The sequence below is a fragment of the Ranitomeya variabilis genome, chromosome 5 (assembly GCF_051348905.1).
Source record: "Ranitomeya variabilis isolate aRanVar5 chromosome 5, aRanVar5.hap1, whole genome shotgun sequence".
In the NCBI taxonomy this organism is placed as follows: domain Eukaryota; kingdom Metazoa; phylum Chordata; class Amphibia; order Anura; family Dendrobatidae; genus Ranitomeya; species Ranitomeya variabilis.
The window spans coordinates 146259988-146286639 of NC_135236.1; the positions used below are offsets into that span (position 1 = coordinate 146259988).

Sequence of the window (26652 nt, forward strand, 5' to 3'; positions counted from 1 at the left end):
CTGGATGTCTTCCTGGAGCGTAGCAATATTGTATCTTACAGTTATTAGGTTCTTTAGAAGAACGTAGATCTGGGGATTTATTCTGACGGAATATAGGCTGAACTGGATGGACAAATGTCTTTTTTCGGTTTTGTAAAAATACTCCTTTAAAAAAGTTCCACAGTTTCACAAAAGCACAGTAAGTGCATACTAAAAATACAGACTAAACCCAACATAATTCTTCTTTGTACCCCCCTCTTGTGCGTGCACTTCTGACTAGCAACAATTATCTTAGTTATGAAAATAATGTGAGTATAGAATTCACCTTATGCTTTTGTGCTTGGTTTGCTCCTTTGCAGACCGTGTCTGACAAATGTTTTCCTGTCATCTACATCCGTTTAGCTGTCTTTTTGGTGTCAAATCACGGTTAGCCGGTTTCTCTCAGAGCTCTTCTCCTGCAGTCCTCCACAAAGGAACTTGTAAGTACTATGCAGTGAATTATTTTTATGCCCTCTGCTGATAAATCACCAATTTGAAACTAAAAATCCTTCTCTGGTGATGAATGTGTCAGGGGATTATCTTCTGCCATATGCATCTAGCTCAACTCTGCACTGTACTAGTAATTACAATCTCCATTGTGTAGCAAAGCAGGAGAGTTCAACTGTTAGAAACCAGCTAAAATTTTTTTAAAACTAATGTAGATGGCAGAAGAGAAAAATTGGCCAAATCAGGGTAATGTACAGGAGAAGAGTGCACAGAGTGTATTCTAAAAGTAGAATGAACTATGTCAAAGGTGGAATCGGAGCTATGCTGGCAGGAAGACCGCTGTGAGATACCAAACTGTTAATGATTGACCAGTAGCACTGGAACGCCAGCAAGAAACTGTTCCAAAGGCACCTGGAGGGAAAACAAGGCCTGGAGGGGCATCTTTTGAAGGAATGATACTGTCAAAAAAGGATAAACGCAATCATGGCCAAAAGTGTTGGCACCCTTGAAATTCTTCCAGAAAATAAGTATTCCTCTCCCAAAATTATTGCAATTATAGATGCTTGGGTTATACTTGTTCCAATACACACAAAATAAATAAACACACAAACAAAAAGGGCAAATTGGAAATAATTTCCAACAAACCCCCCAAAATGGGCAGGACAAAATTGCTGGCAACCTCAACTTAATATTTGGTTTCACACCCTCTGGAGTAAGTAACTACAATCAATAGCTTCCTATAACCATCAACAAGCTTCTTACACCTCTCAACTGGGATTTTGGACTACTCTCTTTTTGAAAACTGCTTTGGGTCTCATATTTGAAGGATGCCTTCTCCCAACAGCATAGGTGTTCAATGGGATTTAGATCCAGGACTCCTTGCTAGCCACTTCAGAACTTTCTAGCGCTTTGTTTCCATCCATTTCTGAGTGCTTCTTGAAGTAGGTTTGAGGGTCAGTGTTCTGCTGGAAGACTTATGACCTAGGATGCAACCCAGCTTTGTGAGACTGGACACTACATTGCGAAACCAAATCCCTTGGTAATCTCCAGAATTCACGATTATTGAAAAGCAAATATGTTTGGAAAATGATCGCAGAATCCGAATGTGCATATTCGTACCATGTTCGTGCCGAGTTTATGTTTGAAGATAGTTTCCAAACATTCGCTCATCTGTACTTCCATTGACTCCAATGGCGGTCGGCTATGTTAGCGAATATTGCAAATACAGCGAGCGTAATCCGAACCAAATATTTAAATATTCACTCATCTCTATTCATAATGCATTGTAAACAGTGCCACAGGCTGCAAAGCAAACCCAAAACATCTTTGAACCTCCACCATAATTGACTATAGTTTGTGTTTTTTTCTTTGTAGGCCTCATTCTTTTTTCCGGAAACCGTAGAACGATGTGCTTTACAAAAAAAAGCTCCATCTTGGGCTCATCTGTTCACAAGATGCTTTCCCAAAAACATTTTGGAAGATTGCAGTCTAGCTTTTGTTATGTCTTTATGTCAGTAGTGGGGTCCTCCTGGGTCTATTGCCTTACCATTTCATTTCATTCAAATGTTGACAGATAGTTTGTACTGACACTGATGCAACCGGAGCCTGAAGAACAATTTCAGTTTCTTTGAACCTTGATTGTGGCTGCTTATCTAACATCCGGACTATGCTGTGTTGCAACCTTTCATTATTTTTTTTTTCTGCTATCCACATCCAGATAGATTAGTTACAGTGCCATGGGTTGTAAACTTCTTGATTATGTTGGACAAAGGAACATCAAGATCTCTGGAGATGGACTAGTAACCTTGAGCTTGTTGATATTTTTCAACAATTTTGGTTCTCAAGTCCAGTTTTTTCTCCTTGTTTTCCATGCCTAATGTGGCACAGACAGACACAATGCAAATATTTAGCCAACTTCTCCCCTTTTTATCTGGTTTCAGATGTGCTATTCATATTTCCCAAACCTGTTACTTGCCACAGGTGAGTTTGAACGAGCATCACTTGCTTTACGTCCACAATGGTGATTTTATTATTGGTTGCATTGACTGTGTTGTAACGTAACATTTGTGAGACTAAGGCTGGTATGCATGTTTGCATAAAAATATGAGGGGCGTTCATTAAAGGGACTCTGTCACCCCCTCCAGCCGTTAGAAACTAAAAGAGCCACCTTGTGCAGCAGTAATGCTGCATTCTGACAAGGTGGCTCTTTTAGTTATTGGTGCAGTCAAAGCAGAAATAAAGATTTTTATAATTTCGCAAAAATACCTGTCTTTAGCCCTGGAGGCAGGTCTTAACCCCCCTGCTGCACACGCCACACTGCCGTCACTCAAGGCTTCTTCGGCGCCGGGCACCGCCCCCTCCGCGCTGTTTTCAAATCAAATCTGGCACCTGCGCTGTTTTGTTCTGCCTGGGGCAGGCGCAGTGAGCGCTGCCCGTCTGACCTCAGATGCAGTCTCGCAGACTGCGCCTGTGTGGCCACCCAGCTTGTGAATCCCAGCCCCGCAGTGTGTTATGCATTATGCACAGTAACTAAAAGAGCCACCTTGTCAGAATGCAGCATTACTGCTGCACAAGGTGGCTCTTTTAGTTTCTAACGGCTGGAGGGGGTGACAGAGTCCCTTTAAAGATTTCCCCTGACTCACTTCTATTTATCACAGGACGCTGAAACTGCACCTGTGTAATGATATAAGTCTCTATAGGTTATGTGCCAATTTGCAACTTAGAACTGATAGCGGTCTTGATTTTACAGGTGCTGAAGTGGTGTGAGGTTTGATAATGGACCCACTGGAATACAGCGCAGTCATCAAGTTCCTTTACTTTAAAGGCCGCACACCAAAGGAGACGTTCGATGAGATGAAAGAGGTTTATGGTGAAGATTCCCCATCATATGATGTAGTCAAGAACTGGCATCGTCAATTCAAATGTAGTCTGACTTCGGTGCAAACAGCTCCAATTCCAGGGTGACCCCACTCTGCTATTGATGAATACACCATCCTGCAAGTGGAGGTCCCCATTTTGGAAAATCGCCTCGCAACCATTCGCCACCTAACCCAAAATGTCAAGATTAGTGTGGGGCCCATGGAAAAAAATCATCCAAGACCATCTTCACTTGCATAAGGTATCTGCTCGCTGGGTTCGCTGGGTGCTCACACATTTCCAGAATCAGAAAAGAGTCGAATGCTCTCAGGCTCTATTGACGATGTGCCATGGAAACCAGGAGGACTTTTTCAACAGACTGACCACACAGGATGAAAGCTCAGTTCATAACTATGATCCTGAGGTCGAGTCGATGCAATGGAAGCATCATGACTCACCGCCTCCAAAGAAGGCACGTGCCCAACCCTCGGCAGGCAAGGTCACGCTCACAGTATTTTGGGACCAGCACGGAGTAGTATTGATGGATTTCCTAGCAAAGGGTGCCATGATCACTGGGGCATACTATGTTTCACTGCTGCGGAAATTGCGGGAGCCCATCAAAACCAAGAGATGAGGCATGCTCACCAAAGGTGTCCACTTTTTGCAAGACAATGCGCCAGTTCACAACTCACATGTTGCCCAAATGGAAGTATGCACCTGTGGCGTTGAAATTCTATCGCATCCCTGTTACTCACCCGACCTCATACCATCAGACTTCCACCTCTATACAACAATAAAGTTATTTTTTTAAGGGCAAGTATTTTCCAGATGACGAGACTTGGATTTCCGAAGTCACAACGTGGCTTTTGGAGCAACCTGTTGACTTCTACAATCGAGGTGTTTACAGTTGAGTAAAGGAGATGGGAGAAGTGTGTGTCCCTAGGTAGCACCTATGTAGAGAAGGACAAAATTGTCAAGTTTCATTGCTCTCAGTCCACAGGAAATCTTTAATGAACGCCCCTCCTATGTATTGAAGATATCTGAGTGTGCTAGTGCATTTTATGAAGTCTGACGTTGCAGCTTTCAGAGACCCAATACAAAGCACATATAGAGGGTTCACTATAGTTTAGAGGCCTTGTAAGACTATTATGGGAAAATGTTTTCCCACTGTAAGGCCATGTGCACACGTTGCGGATTTCTTGCAGAAATTTCCTGAAGAAAACCGGAAATTTTCTGCAAGAAATCCGCATTTTTTTTTTGCGTTTTTTTTCCGGTTTTTTCGCGTTTTTTTAGCATTCTGCAAGCGTAATTAGCTTGCAGAATGCTAAAGTTTTCCAAGCGATCTGTAGCATCGCTTGGAAAACTGACTGACAAGTTGGTCACACTTGTCAAACATACTGTTTGACAAGTGTGACCAACTTTTTACTATAGATGCAGCTTATGCAGCATCTATAGTAAAAGATAGAATGTTTAAAAATAATAAAAAAAATAAAAAAATGCTTATACTCACCCAGACATCTCACCGGCGTCCGTTCGTCTTCCTATAGCTGGTCTGTGCGCACAGGGCCTTCCGTGACGTCACGGTCACGTGAGCGGTCACATGACCGCTCACGACCAATCACAGGACAGTGACATCATCGGCAAGGTCCTTCGCCGCACACCAGCTACAGGAACCGAACGGCAGCGTGCAGCGGTGAGGCGGGAACACTGCGCGGGACATCGAGGGTGAGTATATCGCTATTTTTTATTTTATTTCTTATTTTTTGACCAGTTATATGGTGCCCAGTGCGTGGAGGAGAGTCTCCTCTCCTCCACCCTGGGTACCAACCGCACATAATCTGCTTACTTCCCGCATGGTGTGCACAGCCCCGTGCGGGAAGTAAGCAGATCAATGGACTCCTAGGTGTGCGGAATCCCTGCAATTCCGCATTTTTAATGAACATGTTGCTTTTTTTTCCGCTATGCGATTTTTTCGCGGAAAAAATCGCAACATTTGCACAAAAAATGCGGAATACCTTGTAAATAATAGGAGGCATATGTTAGGGGTTTTTTCGCGTTTTTATCACGTTTTTATAGCGAAAAAACGCGGAAAAAACGCTAAAAATCCTGAACGTGTGCACATGGCCTAAATGTTGCCGAGGGCAGTAACTTATCACACAACTGATAACCATAATATTTACAGAGGCACAACAGATGCAGATAAGGATTTGACATTCTTAATTTAGTGCTTAACGTATAATAGTTGCAATATCTAGGACTTAAACTCTACTTGAGGGTCAGGACCCGTTGAAGTGCCATCTGCACGAAACGGCCGTTGTCCGTTTGTCTCCACATCTCTCCCTGCCTAGTTTTTTGTATGTCCGAATAAAAGCATGAAAATTCTATTCCGGTGAGTGCGCTCCATACTTCTCTTGCTATTGTTGTGTACTTAAACTCTACTTGTTTTGTGTTTGCTTCAGATAATTTAGAGTTTACAAACATAGTCAGTAATTGAGGTACATTATTGAAAGCATCAGAGAATTTTTCAGATCACTAGTAAAACTGCAGAGTCCTTAAATGCTTTAAATGCCAACAAAACTAAGCACTACTTAGTCTCCGCACAGCCTGCAGAGTGATCCCAGCACCCTAGAAAATGGACACTTATTTGCAACATGTCGATCCAGTCATTCCACTTATCAGCCCTATTCCATAGAAACAGATGTTTCTCACACCGAGCATCAGAATCGTGAGCTTCTGCTCATACCTTATAAAAGGTTCACAGACATCTCTATTTCTCGGCTGTGGAAACCTGCTTTTGCTTTTTTCATGGCTGTTTGCTCCATTTTGTGGCTCACTCATCCCAACTATTATTATCAATCCATCAATATTGTTGAACTCTGTGTTTGGTGTCTGACTGAACACATGCTATCGTAGCCTTCTAGGAGCAAAACAAGCAAAATACCGCTGGGAGTACTAAGTGATTTTAGACCTTCCGATGCACATCCTTACATACTCTTGATCCTAAAGTTGCTACTAACAGTTAAATAAGAAAAAAAAATAAAGGTTTGACACATCTGGTCCATCTATACACTACTCCATTTTTCAGAAACTCATAAAAAGGGTTAAAATAATGGTATTTAAATATTACTGGATGCAAAAACATTTATGATTTTAAATAAATACCTGTATGCCACCCCAAAGAATCACTCATGTCTACTCAGACCTCTGAAAAGGTTTTTTTCTTTGATTTTTTTCTTTTATATTTGACAGCATTTATGGCTCCTCTGAAAATGTATCTTCTAATGCCACTATAATTTGCACTTCGTATAAACAGAGAATTGTGTGCAGAGTGCAAGCCAACAGAAGCAAAAATAATATATGAAACACACCGCTTACACTGTATGAAAAGGGTTCTATTCTGTGTTAGTGCTGTGTGTTCACATCTTATCCTTTCATAGACATTAGCATGCTTGACTACCATGAAAGAAAAAGGCAAAGCAAGCTAAACTCAAATCTTAGGGCTCTTTTTAAAGAGGGCCTGGAAACCTGTTCATTTTCCATTCTCCATTCTCCATAAAAAACTCTTTTTTTTTTCTTTTTTTATAACTGTCTAATGCCTCTTATTCCTTCTGGAAATGTATAAATGAAGACAATCTTCCTTGCACAAAGGCTGAGGGAGCAGTTCTGCTGCTGGGTTGTTGTTGGGTTGAGATGTTGTCTGCGGCCCCACCTGCAGAACCACTCCTTTATGGAGTGTGTCTTGATAATTGCCAATAATTTCCATCTGTTGTCTATTCCATTTGCACAACAGCATGTGAAATTGATTGTCAAACAGTGTTGCTTCCTAAGTGGACAGTTTGATTTCACAGAAGTTTGATTTACTTGGAGTTATATTCTGTTGTTTAAGTGTTCCCTTTATTTTTTTGAGCAGTGTATTTTCCATGTTAGGGAGTAGAAGATTGTAAGAAAGCACCATAGTATTGGGTAACTATTAATGGTGCGCCAAGTGGACTTGTCTGTGACCATATCATCATCCAGGTAAAGAATAGATGAAGTATGAGTGTTGCCATAATCACTGTAGTTAATGGCAGAAGACTCGACTATGGGAAGAGGCTCTACTGTCTTGCCTATTTGTCTCAATTTAATTTTAAAACAAGTTTTAATATTAGACAAAAAAATAACCCACATAACACAAAATGCTGTTTATAACTGCTGATTTCAATAGGTGAAGATAACACCGGAAACACACCACTGCCAGATATGCATAAACTGAATCTTTCTACATAATGCATAGAGATCAAAATCTTCCTTTTGGGTTATCTAGTCTTTTGTCTTAAAATAATGTCTTTTATAAGTTCTGGAGACCATGATATCGAGCATATCTTATAATATTTGTAGTATGGGACTTTTTGAGCCAATAGGACAAAGCAGGGTTGTGGAGTCGGTAAGCCAAACCTCTGACTCAGGCTCCTCAATTTCCCTGAATCCAGATTCCGACTCCACAGCACTGGTCCCCACTGAGCATGTACATAAAGTGCAGCACAGATTAACCAACGATTCTTAGATCAGGAACAGAAATCTATAGAACATTTCATAACCTTGCCAAATTCTCATGAAAAAAATGTACAGCACATCCTGCATTAAACGACTGTACCCAATTTATTATTCATTTTTTAGGAGTCTGAGTAGGTTCACTTTATAACGACACCAGCAAAATGGGCACTGCCCAGGGCCGTGGAGTCTGAATGGAAGTCTTTTATATGAACATTAAATGTCCTCAGAAGTTTAAAAAAAAGTTTGGTCTGAAAGGCTGAGAAAATGTCCCCATGCTTATTAGACTAAAGTAAGCCAAACCCACCGGGATTGGACAACAGACAATGTGTGTATTTGGGTCTCCCAACTGTTCGACAGATTACTTTGGGGAGCAACAAGAAGCTGATCTGTTGGATTTCCAACAGCTGATCTTTTAGTTCTCCACTAAATAAGCCAGCACCAGATATCAGACAATAATACTTTAATAAATACTGTAAGTTCTTATTGAAGTAATACATTTTTACAATGGTTTGGTGAAACTCACTTTTTCATCATCCTCGTCATCTTCACCAATATCCATCCCTTCCTGCAAAATGAAAAACACATGGTCACTATTCTACAATCTGATACAAGCCATCTGAGATATTTGCACAGTTTACCCGAGGAATATACTGTACGTAGTCTAAGTGGGGATTGTCATGCTATTGTGCAGGTACGTAGTGAAATACTTTTAGTGGCAGCATGGTCTCAAAAATCACAAATCTCCAGAAATGTATACATACCCAGTGAACATTTTCCATGAAAACCAATGGGTTAAACATATACAGTACATTCAGTATCTAAAGCAGTAATTTGTTGAAATGATGCAATTTGTTGATGCAAAGGAAACCAATGTCCCCTCCAGAAAGAAAGGAAGGGATTAGAGGTGAGCAATCATGTTACTCCCTTAAGGAAGCATAGTGCCTGGAGACCTGTTTTATAAGATAATTAGACTACTGCCATGGGATAAACACAATCGCATTTTGTCTCCTGAAGGTAAAGCATATGTATTTTCTTACTACAACAAATGAAAGTATAGGGCAAAAATCAATACTCCTCTTTGCTTACCAGGTTGTCCTGAGTGCTGACCTTCCCAGTCGTGATCATGGTGAAGTTGTAAGCGAAGAGAAGAAGAAGAAACAAAGGTATCATGTAAAGCTCCAGATTCCAGAGGGTCACAACAAATATCTACAATGAAAGACAGAATTAAAGACATAAGGGCACAAGGGACTCACTTCAGTAAATCCTATAGGATGGCGTATTGATAGGCAATATGGGAAAGGATCATGTTTGCACCGAGAGATCACGCATGAATGAGCGGACTCAATTGTTCCCGAAGAACAAAGGGTCTCAAAATGAGATACCAAGAAATGCTGCGAACTGCCTTAGTTACCGAATCTCAAATATAAGGAGACAAACAGCAATGATCACGATACAGTGTTACAGGGATTTTCTGTGATAAGTAATATAATCACCACTGCAGACGGTCAACAAAGGCCAAAGCAATGGTGGAAAGGCATAGATGGACCTGCAGAGGACGAGTAACTTATTTTTCAGTACAGGAAGATTATGGCCACAAAAAAACACCCATTTTTCAGAAATTTGTTAAAGGGATAGAAGATTAAAGAATTTAGCAATAAACTATGGCTCTAAATCGTTAAAGACTTACAGCAATAAGATGCACTGAATTCTAGGAACACACTATTTAATGACTTTTTACACATCCTTGCAAAGCCATGCATCACGCCAAAAATGTTACCCTAGTGAGGGACAGGAGTACCATTTCTGGAGCTAGAACTGCCGCCTATTTTGAAAAATTTGGCAGATGGGCGTAGCCATAGCCTGTCCTGGCTGCTCCTCAGCTCTGCTTATTTTGTCAGAGCTGCCCAAATAAATGCCAAAAGTTCAAAGTTTTTAGTGCAACAAATAGGGCTTTGCTCACAGCGTAATAATGCAAAAGCAGCTTAAAATATATCCCCAGAGAATCCTGTAAGAGACACTAACTAACTAAAGACCACAAAATTAGCATGAAATAAAAAGGCCCATCTCTCTGAACTGTAAAACAGATTAAAAACCAATAAAAAAAGCTGCAACAAAGCAATTAGTGCAAAAACTGGCCACTTCTGACCTGGTGACTAGTCTTTTTTAAGAGTTTAGTGCATTTACCAGGAGGCGCCCCTTCCACCTCTTCCCTGCTACTGTGACTGTCATGTAAGACCTGGATCTACAATACATTTTCACAGCTGCTTGTCAGTCACTGCCTTGAAGATGGGGAGATGCAGGAGAATGCTCTCCTCGTGAATACACCAGACTCAACTACGCAACCAGTTTACTATGCAAGTTTTCCTGGGAGCCATTTTTTTTGGCAACTTAGCTTCCAGTAGTATGGACCTATAGCTGCCATCAGCTTTATCAGCTTCACAGTCTTCTGGGCCCTAAGAGTTAAAGGGAAGGTGCCACCAAGTTTTCTTGTAGTTTGTTTTTTGTGAAGTTAAGCTTAAAATAGTAATTAAAATGTATTAATGCAGTGTTTGCACGGTTTGCAAATATATTATATTATATTTATTATAACAATAAATAATAATAATAAATAATAATATTTTCTTACAAATAAATATATTTACCACTAGGGGGAGCATTTCCCGTTTTAGACCTCAAACAGCTATAGTAAGACTTACCAGCTTTATTGTTAGCTGGAAAATTGGGGCAGTAACTGCTGACATCACCATTTCCCTCCCCTTTTGGGTGGTCTAGTATCCCTGGGGCAAAATGAAGAGTAGCATCACAGGGCAGTGCCATTTTGTGGGAGACTGCCCTGTAATCTGCTACCACCAGCAGTTACTCTTTTTCTCCCTTCAATCAGTCTCTCTCACCAAGTTAACATGATTTTCTCACCCCCCTCCATAACCCCTGGCCATTCACTGCAGCTCCTTATCTTAGGGTACCGTCTCACAGTGGCACTTTGGTCGCTACGACGGCACGATCCGTGACGTTCCAGCGATATACATACGATCTCGCTGTGTGACACGCTACTGCAATCAGGGACCCCGCTGAGAATCGTACGTCGTAGCAGATCGTTTGAAACTTTCTTTCGTCGCTGGATCACCCGCTGTCATCGCTGGATCGGTGTGTGAGACACCGATCCAGTGATGTGTTCGCTTGTAACCAGGGTAAACATCGGGTTACTAAGCGCAGGGCCACGCTTAGTAACCCGATGTTTACCCTGGTTACCATTGTAAATGTAAAAAAAAAAACAAAAAAAAAAAACACACTACATACTCACATTCCGATGTCTGTCACGTCCCCCGCCGTCAGCTTCCCGCACTGACTGAGCGCCGGCCGTAAAGTAAAAGCAGAGCACAGCGGTGACGTCACCGCTGTGCTGTGCTTTATGGCCGGCACTGACACAGTCAGTGCGGGAAGCTGACGGCGGGGGACGTGACAGACACCGGAATGTGAGTATGTACTGTTTTTTTTTTTTTTACATTTACAATGGTAACCAGGGTAAACATCAGGTTACTAAGCGCGGCCCTGCGCTTAGTAACCCGATGTTTACCCTGGTTACCCGGGGACTTCGGCATTGTTGGTCGCTGGAGAGCTGTCTGTGTGACAGCTCTCCAGCGACCACACAACGACTTACCAACGATCACGGCCAGGTCGTATCGCTCGTCGTGATCGTTGGTAAATCGTTTAGTGTAACGGTACCCTTAGGAAGGAATGAATCACAACTGCTGCAGAGCAGCTGACAGCTCCTGTTCTGATAATGCTAACGGTACACTGTTCCTCCTTGATGTCTCTGCTATTCTCCCCCTGCCTTTCTCCTGCATTTTACTACAGTCAGCCCTCAATCTAGGATCTGTTCTGTTGGAAGCAGTACTGCTCATGTTTAGTTACCAGATCCAAGGGCTCCCATAATATGGCAGCAGAACACTCCCACTACTGTGAATTGTGCAGCCCACAGAGGCGTGCCCAGTTCACTGCTAATGCAGCTGCAATGTTAGATAGGGTCGGCAGCCGTCTGTTATCTCCTATGACCATGGGGTGCCTGACACTGCTAGTGTCCTGCTGCTGCTGTGAAAACAAGATGTCAGCCCCCAGTGCCTTCTTTAACCCCTTTCTACCATTGGACGTACTATTCCGTCCATATGGGGTGGGCCCTACTTCCCAAGTACGGAATAGTACGTCCAGAGCGATCGGCCGCACTCACGTGGGGACCGCGGCCGGGTATCAGCTGACTATAGCTGCTGACATCCGGGCACTATGTGCCAGGAGCAGTCACGGACCGCCCCCGGCACATTAACCCCCAGCACACTGCGATCAAACATGATCGCAGTGTTCCGGCAGTATAGGGAAGCATCGCGCAGGGAGGGAGCTCCCTGCGTGCTTCTCTGAGACCCTCGGAGCAACGCGATGTGATTGCGTTGCTGCGAGGGTCTCTTACCTCCTCCTCCCTGCAGGCCCGGATCCAAAATGGCCGCGGGGCTGCATCCGGGTCCTGCAGGGAGGTGGCTTCACAGCACCTGCTCAGAGCAGGCGCCGGAAAGCTTCCCTGTTGTGCATTTCAGATCGCTGATCTGACACAGTGCACAGCAAAGTGTCAGATCAGTGATCTGTCACTTTACTGTGATGTCCCCCTCTGGGGCAAAGTAAAAAAGTTTAAAAAAAAAAAAATTACATGTGTGGAAAAAAAAAAAACCTAAATAAATAATTTAAAAAAAAAACATTGTTCCAATAAATACACTCCTTTATCTAAATAATAAAAAAAAAAGAATAAGTACACATATTTAGTATTGCCACGTCCGTAACGACTCGACCTATAAAACTGTCCCACTAGTTAACCCCTTCAGTGAACACCATAAAAAAAACAAAAAAAAACAAAACAACGCTTTATTACCATACCGCCGAACAAAAAGTGGAATAACACGTGATCAAAAAGACGGATATAAATAACCATGGTACCGCTGAAAAAGTTATCTTGTCCCGCAAAAAACAAGCCGCCATACAGCATCATCAGCGAAAAAATAAAAAGTTATACTCCTCAGAACAAAGCGATGCAAAAATAATTATTTTTTCTATAAAATAGTTTTTATCGTATAAAAGCGCCAAAACATAAAAAAGGATATAAATGAGGTATCGCTGTAATCGTACTGACCCGAAGAATAAAACTGCTAGATCCATTTTACCAAACGCGGAAAAATTATAGCTCTCAAAATGTGGTAACGCAATACATGGCGTCCGATCTCAATTCCAGCCAATTTTGCGTTGAAAAAGTAAAAGAGTACTCCTTCCCTTCCGAGCTCTCCCGTGCGCCCAAACAGGGCTTTACCCCAACATATGGGGTATCAGCGTACTCAGGACAAATTGCACAACAACTTTTGTGGTCCAATTTCTCCTGTTACCCTTGGGAAAATACAAAACTGGGGGCTAAAAAATAATGTGTGGAAAAAAAAAGGATTTTTTATTTTCACGGCTCTGCGTTATAAACTGTAGTGAAACACTTGGGGGTTCAAAGTTCTCACAACACATCAAGATAAGTTCCATGGGGGTCAAGATTCCAATATGGGGTCACTTGTGGGGAGTTTCTACTGTTTAGTTACATCAGGGGCTCTGCAAATGTAACGTGACGCCTGCAGACCATTCCATCTAAGTGTGCATTCCAAATGGCGCACCTTCCCTTCCGAGCTCTCCCATGCGCCCAAACAGGGGTTTACCCCCACATATGGGGTATCAGCGTACTCAGGACAAATTGCACAACAACTTTTGGGGTCCAATTTCCTCTTACCCTTGGGAAAATAAAAAATTGGGGGCGAAAAGATCATTTTCGTGAAAAAAGATGATTTATTATTTTTACGGCTCTGCATTATAAACTTCTGTGAATCACTTAATGGGTCAAAGTGCTCACCACACATCTAGATAAGTTCCTTAGGGGGTCTACTTTCCAAAATGGTGTCACTTGTGGGGGGTTTCAATGTTTAGGCACATCAGGGGCTCTCCTCCAAACGCAACATGGCGTCCCATCTCAATTCCAGTCAATTTTGCATTGAAAAGTCAAATGGCGCTCCTTCGCTTCCGAGCTCTGCCATGCACCCAAACAGTGGTTTACCCTCAAAAAAGGGGTATCGGCGTACTCAGGACAAATTGTACAACAACTTTTGGGGTCCATTTTCTCCTGTTACCCTTGGTAAAATAAAACAAATTGGAGCTGAAGTAAATTGTGTGTGAAAAAAAGTTAAATGTTCATTTTTATTTAAACATTCCAAAAATTCCTGTGAAACACCTCAAGGGTTAATAAACTTCTTGAATGTGGTTTTGAGCACCTTGAGGGGTGCAGTTTTTAGAATGGTGTCAAACTTGGTTATTTTCTATCATGTAGACACCCCTCAAAATGACTTCAAATGAGATGTAGTCCCTAAAAAAAATGGTGTTGTAAAAATGAGAAATTGCTGGTCAAAGTTTAACCCTTACAACTCCCTAACAAAAAAAAAATTTGGTTCCAAAATTGTGCTGATGTAAAGTAGACATGTGGGAAATGTTACTTATTAAGTATTTTGTGTGACATATCTCTGTGATTTAATTGCATAAAAATTCAAAGTTGGAAAATTGCGAAATTTTCAAAATTTTCGGCAAATTTCCGTTTTTTTTTCACACATAAATGCAGGTGATATCAAAGAAATTTTACCACTATCATGAAGTACATTATGTCACGAGAAAACAGTCAGAATCACCGGGATCCGTTGAAGCGTTCCAGAGCTATAACCTCATAAAGGGACAGTGGTCAGAATTGTAAAAATTGGCCCGGTCATTACCGTGCAAACCACCCTTGGGGGTAAAGGGGTTAAACTGCTATCACACACAATATATGTTCCAAATACATTCAAAACTTGGTTATAACAGCATATTATGCTACATTACATTGATTTATTAATGATCTACAAACGCAGTACCTTCCCATTAAAATGGATCTGAAGACCTGCCTGATTTTGTCCAATAGACAATGCCACCCCAGCCCATGGATTGTGTCTGGTATTGCAGCTTGGCTCATTCAAAGCAAGTCGTCTTGACTAATAGGCCACTGGCATGTCTACAATTTAAGAATTAAACTAAAAAGGCTATTCAGGAATAAATGATGGTTGCACTGGATTTCCTTTCAGCCATTTGTGGCGCTTCCTCGGGGTGATTTAGCAGGGACATGGACTCTGCCTGGAAGTCCTGCTCGTCTTATCACACAATCCGGCTCATCAGATTCTGTGCAAGGAAACTGTTCCAACTCTGCAAGTTGAAAGCAAGGGCAACAGAGAAGATATCCCAAGTGTTTTAGTAATTAAACGAATATGCATAATGAACCATATGCCCAAAGGGCTTGTTCTTCATGAAGGCCAGATTTTTGTTTGAATTTTTAATTTTTATATACAGATGAAACACCCAGACTATTATAACACTATGCTGCTTAAAGATTTCTCCCCGTTTCAGTGTCTGAATATGGTTCATTTGTGCTCTTACGACCTATGTTTTATTTATCCGGGAATGGTGCAGTGGAAACTGTTCAGAAGAAAAGATTTGGGGTATGAGGGGGATTGTTCGGGAATGTGAATTCATCCATCCGAGTTTCCAGAAGTAAACACAGCACCATATTCATTTATCATCTGTATAATACACAGCAAGAGTGCAGCACACACCGTCCTAAGGAACATCCCTGTACACATCAGGAGAGTTACAGATATCGACAAAATCATTTATTGTGACAGTCAGAACAACTGTATGTGTTACATGAATGAGGCCATGTAAGGCCCCATTCACACGTTCGTGTTGCACATATTGTTCACAGATGGAGGACGTATTCACGTCTGTTTTCTCACAGACTGTCTATGCAAAACTTAGACATGCAAGATTTTCTCCGACATGCAAGATTTTCTCCGGCATCACAGATGAAAAGAACCAATATAAATGTATGGATCCGTGAAAGACAAGTACAGTACACCGATGGCATCAGTGTGCGCTCTGTCCCCAACACTGCAAAGGATAGGAGAAGCTTTGTAATTTGTCCATGAAAAACACTGATGACACACCGATTGTAAAGACGGGCACACGGACCCAAACACTGATGACACCATTTTTTTCACATACGGGTTTAAACACGAATGTGTGAATGAGGCCTAATAAGGCAGAAGACAATGGAGGCTGTTACACTACCTCCAATCAGCTACATTTGCCAATCTCTGGTCGTTTCTAGTGATAAACGAGTATACTCGTTGCTTGGTTGCTCTCCTAGTATTTGTAACTGCTCGGAGATTTAGTTTTCGTTGCCTCAGCTGCATGATTTACAGCTGATAGACAGCTTGAATAGATGTGGGAATTCCCTAGCAACCAGGCAACCCCCACATGTACTCAGGCTGGGTAGCAGCTGTAAATCATGCAGCTGCGTTAAAGAAAACGAAATCTCCGAGCAGTTACAAATATTCGGAGACCACCTGAGCATGCTCAGGAAAACTCGAGCAACGAGTACACTCGCTCATCACTAGTCGTTTCCCATTTGTACAGAACAATTGTTAACAGATCATGTCCAGTTTACACAGAACGATGTGCTGCCGAGAACAATTATTTATCAGCAAGCTGAAAAGTAATTTTACTCCTTTCAACAAACTGGGAGAAAACAAAATAAATTACCGTATATACTCGAGTATAAGCCGACCCCCCCCCCTAATTTTGCAACAAAAAACTGGGAAAACTTATTGACTCGAGTATAAGCCTAGGGTGGAAAATGCAGCAGCTACCGGTAAATGTCAAAAATAAAAATAGATACCAATAAAAGTAAAATTAATTGAGACATCAGTAGGTTAAGTGTTTTTGAATATCCATATTGAATCAGGAGCCCCATATAATGCTCCATACAGTTCATGATGGGCCCCATAGATGCCCCATATAATGCTCCATGCAGTTATGGCACCATAGATGCCCCATATAATGCTCCATGCAGTTTTGGCCCCATATAATGCCCCATATAATGCTCCATGTAGTTATGGCCCCATATAATGCCCCATATAATGTTCCCTGCAGTTATGGCCCCATAGATGCCCCATATAATGCTCCATGCAGTTATGGAACCATATAATGCTCCATACAGTTATGGCCCCATATAATGCTCCATACAGTTATGGCCCCATAGATGCCCCATACAATGCTCCATGCAGTTATGGCCCCATATAATGCTCCATACAGTTATGGCCCCATAGATGCCCCATATAATACTCCATGCAGTTATGGCCCCATATAATGCTCCATACAGTTATGGCCCCATAGATGCCCCATATAATGCTCCATACAGTTATGGCCCCATAGATGCCCCATATAATGTTCCATGCAGTTATGGCCCCATATAATGCTCCATTCAGTTATGGCCCCATATAATGCCCCATATAATGTTCCCTGCAGTTATGGCCCCATAGATGCTCCATATAATGCTCCATGCAGTTATGGCCCCATAGATGCCCCATATAATGCTCCATGCAGTTATGGAACCATATAATGCTCCATACAGTTATGGCCCCATATAATGCTCCATACAGTTATGGCCCCATATAATGCTCCATACAGTTATGGCCCCATAGATGCCCCATACAATGCTCCATGCAGTTATGGCCCCATATAATGCTCCATACAGTTATGGCCCCATAGATGCCCCATATAATGCTCCATACAGTTATGGCCCCATAGATGCCCCATATAATACTCCATGCAGTTATGGCCCCATATAATGCTCCATACAGTTATGGCCCCATAGATGCCCCATATAATGCTCCATACAGTTATGGCCCAATAGATGCCCCATATAATGCTCCATGCAGTTATGGCCCCATATAATGCTCCATACAGTTATGGCCCCATATAATGCTCCATACAGTTATGGCCCCATAGATGCCCCATATAATGCCCCATGCAGTTATGGCCCCATATATACCCCATATAATGCTCCATGCCGTTCTTTATGACCCCATAGACGCTCCATACAGCATTGTGCCACATGTAATGCTGCTGCTGAAATAAAATAAAAAAAATTACATACTCACCTCTCGTCACTGCTCCTCAGTGTCCCGTCTCTCCGCACTGACTGTTCAGGCAGAGGGCGGCGCGCACACTAATACGTCATCGCGCCCTCTGACCTGCACAGTCACTGCAAGAGGACGGGAAGACGGAGCGGCGCCCGGCGAATGGAACGCGGACAGGTGAATATGATATACTCACCTGCTCCAGGCGCTCCTGACGCTGTCCCTGCCTTTCCCCATGGTAGTGCAGCTTCTTCCTGTCATGAGCGGTCACTGGTACCGCTCATTACAGTAATGAATATGTGGCTCCACCCTTATGGGAGTGGAGTCCATATTCATTACTTTAATGAGCGGTACCACGTAACCGCTGAATAGAGGAAGAGCTGCAGCGTGGGAGACCATGGGACAGGCTGGGACAGCGTTAGGAGCGCCAGGAGCAGGTGAATATGCGACGGTCCTCTCTCCCTTTCACCCGCCGCCGAACATGACTTGAGTATAAGCCGAGAGGGGCACTTTCATGTTTCATGTTTGGGCTGAAAATCTCGGCTTATACTCGAGTATATACGGTACATTACAATCAACATACTAAATACTTGGACTCCCTTCCACACAACATTTCTTTAGCATTACTTTATTTTTCAATGTTTTTGCTCATCTACTGGGATTATACGTCTATCGCCCTACGTGCCCTCCGTTCTACAAATGACCTAAGACTAACATCCCCTGTAATCCGAACCTCACACCTCTGTCTCCAAGACTTCTCCCGTGCTGCGCCAGCTCTCTGGAATGCACTTCTCCAGACAATCAGACTGATACCTAGCCCCGACCTATTCAAGCGCGCTTTGAAAACCCATCTCTTCAAACAAGCCTACCACATCAACTACTCAGTAAACTAACTTTGCCCTGTTCCCTCCTTCCAAATGTTATTCTGAATCTGCACCCTACTATTCATCTGTCTCCACACCCTCCATGCACATGATAACTGCACTTGATACTTGACTATTGCACTTAAACATACGGGCTGATGACCGGATCACGCAGCTTTATATGAAAATCCCTATCTATATATATATATATATATATATATATATATATATATATATATATATATATATATAATTGTCTAAGGGTTTTTCTGTCTGTGTCTGTCTGTCCTGGAAATCCCGCGTCTCTGATTGGTTGAGGCCGCCAGGCCTCGGACGGGCACAGCATGGCGACGATGATGTCATAAAGGTTGCCTCGACCAATCAGCGATGGGCACAGCATGGCGACGATGATGTCATAAAGGTTGCCTCGACTAATCAGCGACGGGCACAGTATGGCGACGATTATGTCATAAAGGTTGCCTCGACCAATCAGCGACGGGCACAGCATGGCGACGATGATGTCATAAAGGTTGCCTTGACCAATCAGCGACGGGCACAGTCTGCCGCGAATTCGCCTCGACCAATCAGCGACTGGCACAGTATCAACGTAGATGTCATAATGGTTGCCATGGCGACGAAGATGTCATAAAGATCGCCTCGACCAATCAGCGACGGGCACAGTCTGCCGAAAATTCTGGAATCATCATTGTCCAATCAGCGACGGGCACAGCATGGTGACGATGTCATAAAGGTTGCCTCGACCAATCAGCGACGGGCACAGTCTGCCGCGAATTTGCCTCGACCAATCAGCGACGGGCACAGTATCAACGTAGATGTCATAATGGTTGCCATGGCGACGATGATGTCATAAAGGTTGCCTCGACCAATCAGCGACGGGCACAGTCTGCCGCAAATTCTGGAATCATCATTGTCCATATACTACGGGGACATGCATATTCTAGAATACCCGATGCGTTAGAATCGGGCCACAGTCTAGTTTATTATAATTGCCAAACCTGAAATAACAAGCACTTTTCACCTATTGTGTCCCCCCCATTTCCTTGTAGATTGTAAGTTTGTGAGCAGGGACCTCACCCCTAATGTCACTGTTTAAATTGTCTTAACTTGTATTGAACTTATTGTCTGTACAAGTCCCCACTTAATTGTAAAGTGCTGCGGAATATGTTGGCGCTATATAAATAAAAATTATTATTATTATTAATAATAATATTATACAAGGAGCACTTATCCATCTTTATCAATATCGGATTAAAAAAAAAAAATAGTACAAAAATTCTGATTTGTGAGCAAACATGAGAGTGATTTCTTAATTCACTTCCTATCAGATTAAGGTAACATTTATTATGCTGGATATGCCTGATATTAGAGGAAAATGTTTACAAGTCATATGAAACTTGCCAAGCCTGTGTAAGGAGACTTATAGGCCATGCAATGCTCCTCTGCAATTCACATTTGCAAATAGCCTCTTCAGAGAGGAACAGAATGTCATCTCTATCACCAACTATTGGGTGTAGCAATCCTAAACGTCAATTTCTACTCTTTAATCAGCCTGGCCACATGACATTGATAGGAAGCCAAATCAAAAACTCAATTTGCAAACATATGTTTCAGTGTGTTTGCCCCTCAGTGCAAAGCAGAGCAGGACATCTGATTTGTGTAGATGAGAGACCTCCGAGTAGGGATTTAAGGAGGAACGTTTCTCCTAGTGGGTCCCCAGTCAGAAGCCTCTCACCTAGACAAATCTAATCACCTACATCCAATAGGTGATGCTACAGATCAATCCTCTTCCATTCTAAAGCGGTTATCTGTATATGCAAAGTTGCATGACATTTTTTTAACATTTTGGATGTGACCAACAGGTTGGGATCCAGCATGGGGTACTACATACAACTGACTGGCACCTTATAGAAGCCTTATCTGTGTCTATTTATAACAAATCAACCACCCCCTTCATGGATTATAGATGTTCCAGTAGTTGTTAATCAGTATTTATTCCATCAGGACATCTTTATAAGATCACGTAGCTCTTTCAAAGACAGGTTTAGCAATACCTTTACATTATCAATCCATTCCTCAGGTAATGAGAAATCAGTGCTTAAATTGATCTGTAAATGAGGCAGAAGAGTAATTTGTAGATCTGAAGCCTGTGGCACCCCAGCTCTATTTGCCTTCTCCTGCTGGCTCCTATGCTGGAAGTCACACAGCATAGAGAGTGTCAGTAGCGCAGGAGGAGGCAGGGCTGGGTGGGGAATAGAGCCTGAGTGAGACTTCAGATCTTCAGCCCTATTTGCAGATCATATGCGGATTTCTCAGTAATGTAGGAATGGGCTGGCCATGTTGATGTAAATGCGCATGTAGCTCTTTCAATGTTTGTGGGGGGGGGTTGACATTTTGGTGAACAATTATTAACATTTATCAAAGGGAAAAGGTTAAAAAAGAAAAATTAGTGAAACAAATGTAGGAAGCATGTAGAAAAGCAAGAAAGGCCTTAAACATCAGATCACTGGAACTCCTAGCACCCCATAAAATGAGCACAATAGGTCCTTCATGGTTAAAATAGGCCATCAGTATGAAAGTTGCAGGAAATCACTTTCATGCAGCAGCTTTTAAAAAGACATTTGCACTTTTAATATATTAGGCAAATTTCTTACTAAATACTCTCTCTAATAATGGTATTTATTTCCTATGAAATTGAAGGGCAGAGATTGGAATACCTGCTACTAGGTTCCTGCCACCAGAGTTGGATTACGAACAGCCAAGTGCAGCTGTGTATGCATGACTCCCATAGAAATGAAAGCTATGCCGCAGCCACAGAGTTGCAGAAACAGCATAGCTCACTGTGCTACAATGCTCTCCTATAGAAATGTTTAGGCGATATGTAAACCGCAGCGTGCAGCTCTGCTTGGCTGGTTCTGGATCCCTGTCTCTGGTCACCGGCTGTTAGATGTCATTGTGATGATTACAAAGGTAAAGGACAAGGAACAAGTTCATTAAACAAGGAGACCAAATATTACAGTAATGTGTGGTGGGAGGGAGGTGGTGGGAGGGGCTTTCACTCATTTGCCTCTACTTTATTTCTAAGTAACAGATTGTGATTCCCTTACATTAGGCCCAGATCGGCACCTTGCCCACATTTAATTCAAGTCAACAGCAATGAATTATGCAGGGCATGATGTGACAATCACCGGTACCACCCACTGATGTTGAGCACCATGGATTTTGCTGAAGCCGGTCACAAGACCAGATTCATAAGGACAGATTCATAAGATCTGGTGTTTTGAACACTAGTCTTAATGAGGATACTGGTGGCATAAATTGAACCCAATTCATTAAAAAGCGCATGCCACTACTGGAGTATATTTCTGGCATAATTTACGCCTTCTATTCCACACGATATACTACTTCCAATAACTAATAGGCATCTTTCTGTTACTCACAGTGTACACAGAAAACTATCAGTAAGCTGTGTGGCCGAGGTTACACAGAGTTCAGCATTTGAGCACTGCTAGATCTGCAGCAAATAAAACAGGGATTTTATCAAATTTGCACCAAGCAGCTAAGTGATACATCGCTGGAAACCAGGTCTTCAACTCTACATCAGAGGTAGGGAACTTCAGACCTTTTCTCCGGCTTCAGGGCAGACACCCCAGGCACTGCAGTGCTCAGGTATGCCAGCAACCAGCCTTTTTAATTCACTACTGAATGCTGTGGAGCAAATATTACAGAATTAAATCTGGACACAGGCCAGTGTCGTGTTGTACTTCATGGGTGAAGTTAGCGCACGATTCACTCCCATCCCACAGATGAAGCCAGCAGGAGCAGCAGACCCACGTTTCCTGTGATGTACATGCTCCAGCTCCACTGCCTCCTATGTGATGTACAGGGGTTGGACAAAATAATGGAAACACCTGGAAACATCAACAAAAGTTAGTTTAATATGGTGTAGGTCCACCTTTTGTGGAGATTACAGCTTCAGATCTCCGAGGTATGGATTCATACAAAGTGTGAATTGTTTCCAAAGGAATTTTAGCCCATTCTGCAGTTAAAACACCCTCCAGTTCTTTGAGCGACGATGGCGGCGGAAATCGACGTCTAACTTGAATCTCTAAAATCGACCATAAATGCTCAATAATATTGAGGTCTGGGGATTGTGGGGGCCAGAGGAGATGCTCAACTTCATTAGAATGTTCCTCGTGCCATGCTTTAACGATTCTAGCTGTATGAATTGGTGCATTATCATCCAGAAAGATGGCATTCCCCTCCGGGAACAGTGCTTGAACCATTGGATGCACTTGGTCTCCCAAAATGCCTAAATAATCTCGGCTGTTAATTCTTCCATGAAGGGACATTATTGGCCCAGCGGATCTCCACGAAATAGCACCCCAGATCATCACAGAACCTCCGCCATGTTTTATGGTTGGGAGAAGGCAGTCTGGATGGAATGCTTCTTTCGGCTGTCTCCGAACGTACACTCGGCCGGAGGTCGGAAATCGGGTAAACGATGATTTGTCTGAGAATATCACATGTTTCCACTGCTCGAGGGACCAATTCTGGAGGTTTCTACACCAATCTAAACCCTTGGAAACATTTGTCATTGAGAGCAGCGGTTTTCTAATTGCAGCTTTTCCATGGAATCCAGATTTGTGCAGCTCCCAACTAACAGTGTTCGTGGAAACTGGGTTCTGTAGGTGTTCATTGAGCTCAGCAGTGATTTTCGGAGCCGTGGTCTTGCGATCCTCTCTCACAATTCCCTTTAGAGTCCGACGGTCTCTCTCAGTCAACTTTGACTTTCGGCCGGACCAGTGCATCGCTGCGGATGTTTTTCCTTCTCTTTCAAACGCAATCATTACTTTGGAGACAGTACCTCTTGACACGCCAAGCATTCGGGCACTTTCTGCTACACTAGCCCCTGCCATACGAGCACCAACAATTTGACTTCTTTGAAAATCCGAGAGGTCTGCCATTGGTATCAGGTTCTCATCAATGTTCTTACAATTATGCAAAACAAACAGTTAATTTACATACACATATCACATAACACAAATAGTCAACTAAAAAACATTACCATATGTCACGGTTTGCATGCTTATCACATGTTCGAAGAATATGATGCCAAAAAGTTAGGAGTTTCCATTATTTTGCCCAACCCCTGTATATGCTCATGTCTCAGCTTCTCCTATGTCATGTATACTACAAATCTCCCACTGCTTGAGTTCTATAAATGTAACATAAGCAGTGATTAATTTATCACAGAGGAGACTATCAGTGTAATATACATCTGTGTTTAGAACAACTTACTGCTGCAAGTTCTTTATAGAAAAGTTATCACAAAGTTGACTGTGCTCCAGAACCAAGCAAATCTGGAAACGCAGTTGCAAGCAGCAACATCATCAAAACCACCTAACCTCACAGCCACAACAGAGGGGAGCAGCCATCACATTAGGGGTGAGTTCATTGTTTGGTCAAATATAGCAGGGCAATTTTGAAGAGGATAATTTTGTACAGCCCCTAAATAATGGTATAAAAATAGCCAAAAAGAAGGACCTTGGCAGAATAAAGGTTTCCCCGCCCTTGCTCTACATCTTGATGCTCTCGGTGGGGTAGCAAAACCTGGTGACATACCTCTTCACAGGTAAATACAGTCGTGCTCATAGTTATTGGCACCCATGAAGTTTAAGTACATAATGTGGCATATCTCCTGAAAAAAAAATGAATCAAATGGAATTTTTTTTTGTATGCAGCACTCATGTTAAATACAAGAGAGAAAATGCTAAACAAGTTAAAGCAAAAAACAATGGGAGTGAAAAATAAAACCTAAAGCTTACTGTGACACTGGTACTGGCACCTCTTACATGAAATTAGTATGGAAACATATTTTGACTTGCCTGTGGTAAATTACGAATGAGAATCACCTGTGATTGACGGTGCCCATGTGACAAATTAGCCCATGAATGATGACTTCAGTGTTTAGAAAAGCCACATGGTAGGCCCTGTTATTCTTTCACAATGGTGAAGACAAAGGAGCTGTCTGAGGACATCAGAACTGCTATTAGCAAACACAGGACTTCCAAAGGGTATAAGGCCATCTCCAAAGACCTTGGTATCCAAGTCTCAACAGTGCCCATTGCTATTAAGAAGATTTCCAAGTATGCAACCATCAAAAACCTCCCTGGACGTGGGGGAAATAGGCAAATTGACAAGATAGGTCTTTGAAGGTTGGTGTGAATTGTAGAAAAAAACACCACGTCAAACATCCAAATACCAACCTGGATCCATCTGGGGTCATGGTTTCAACAAGAACCATACACTACATACTAAACCAAGTAGAGCTTTATGGGCGAAGGCCAAGGAAGAAACCATTGCTGGAAAAAAAGTGACATAAAAAGGAACTACTGATCTTTTCCAAAAAGTACCTTGACAAACCACAATCAGTCTGGGAAAATGTTCTGTGGACAGATGAAACAAAAATAGAGCTTTTTGGAGATGCAAAGCAACAGTTTGTTTACAGATGGCAATGAAGCTTATAAGGAAAAGAACACCCTACCAACAGTTAAGCATGGTGGAAGATCTATAATGCTGTGTGGTTGCTTTGCTGTGTCTGGTACTGGAAGCCTTGACAGTATCACAGGAATCATGAAATCAGAGAATGATCAAGAGATTTTAAAGCTAAATGTCCTACCCAGTGTAAAGGTACCTTCACACGAAACGACATCGCTAGCGATCCGTGACGTTGCAGCGTCCTCGCTAGCGATATCGTTTCGTTTGACACGCAGCAGCGATCAGGATCCTGCTGTGATGTCGCTGGTCGCTGAATAAAGTCCAGAACTTTATTTGGTCGTCCGATCGCTGTGTATCGTTGTGTTTGAAAGCAAAAGCAACGATACCCAGCGATGTTTTACACTGGTAACCAGGGTAAACATCGGGTTACCAAGCGCAGGGCCGCGCTTAGTAACCCGATGTTTACCCTGGTTACCAGCGTAAAAGTAAAAAAAACAAACAGCACATACTTACATGCGTCCCCCAGCGTCTGCTTCCTGACACTTACTGAGCGCCGGCACCTAAAGTGAAAGTGAAAGCACAGCGGTGACGTCACCGCTCTGCTGTTAGGGCCGGAGCTCAGTCAGTGTCAGGAAGCAGACGCTGGGGGACGCATGTAAGTATGTGCTGTTTGTTTTTTTTACTTTTACGCTGGTAACCAGGGTAAACATTGGGTTACTAAGCGCGGCCCTGCGCTTAGCAACCCGATGTTTACCCTGGTTACCCGGGGACCTCGGCATCGTTGGTCGCTGGAGAGCGGTCTGTGTGACAGCTCTCCAGCGATCAAACAGCGACGCTGCAGCGATCGCATCGTTGTCGCTATCGCTGCAGCGTCGCTTCGTGTGAAGGTACCTTAAGAAAACTTTGAGGCGAAGATCATGGGCCCCCCTGCATGATAATGACCCAAAGCACACATCCAAAAAGTACACAGGAATGGTAGAAAAAAAATGAACTGTTTTAAAATTGCCAGCAATGAGTGCTGACCTCAATCCCAGTGAAAATCTTTGGTGTGATCTGAAATCTGCTATTGGGAATAGAACCCTGCAAACAGGGAAGAAAATACCAGCTGAGAACTTCAAGAAGCTTATAGATGGCTACAAGAAATGATTGGAGGCTGTCATCAATGTCAAGGGGTGTGCAACCAAGTATTAACCCCTTCCCGACCTTTGACGCATACGCTGCGTCATGAAAGTCAGTGCCAATCCGACCTGTGACGCAGCATATGCGTCATGGAGGGATCGCGTCCCTGCAGATCGGGTGAAAGGGTTAACTCCAATTTCACCCGATCTGCAGGGACAGGGGGAGTGGCGCTTCAG

At 42.7% G+C, this 26652-nt stretch overlaps 1 protein-coding gene across 5 annotated transcripts in view; it reads right to left on the reverse strand.

Annotated features, from left to right (window-relative positions):
* MCTP2 (multiple C2 and transmembrane domain containing 2) overlaps window positions 1-26652 on the reverse strand; it is a 217632-nt gene that overhangs the window by 18909 nt on the left and 172071 nt on the right. For all 5 annotated transcript variants that reach the window (XM_077263414.1, XM_077263418.1, XM_077263419.1 and 2 more), the window contains 2 exons: window positions 8941-9060; window positions 8378-8419 (listed from right to left, as the gene is read on the reverse strand). In XM_077263414.1, the coding sequence (XP_077119529.1) occupies window positions 8378-8419; window positions 8941-9060 (162 nt within the window). The remainder of the gene's footprint in view (window positions 1-8377; window positions 8420-8940; window positions 9061-26652) is intronic.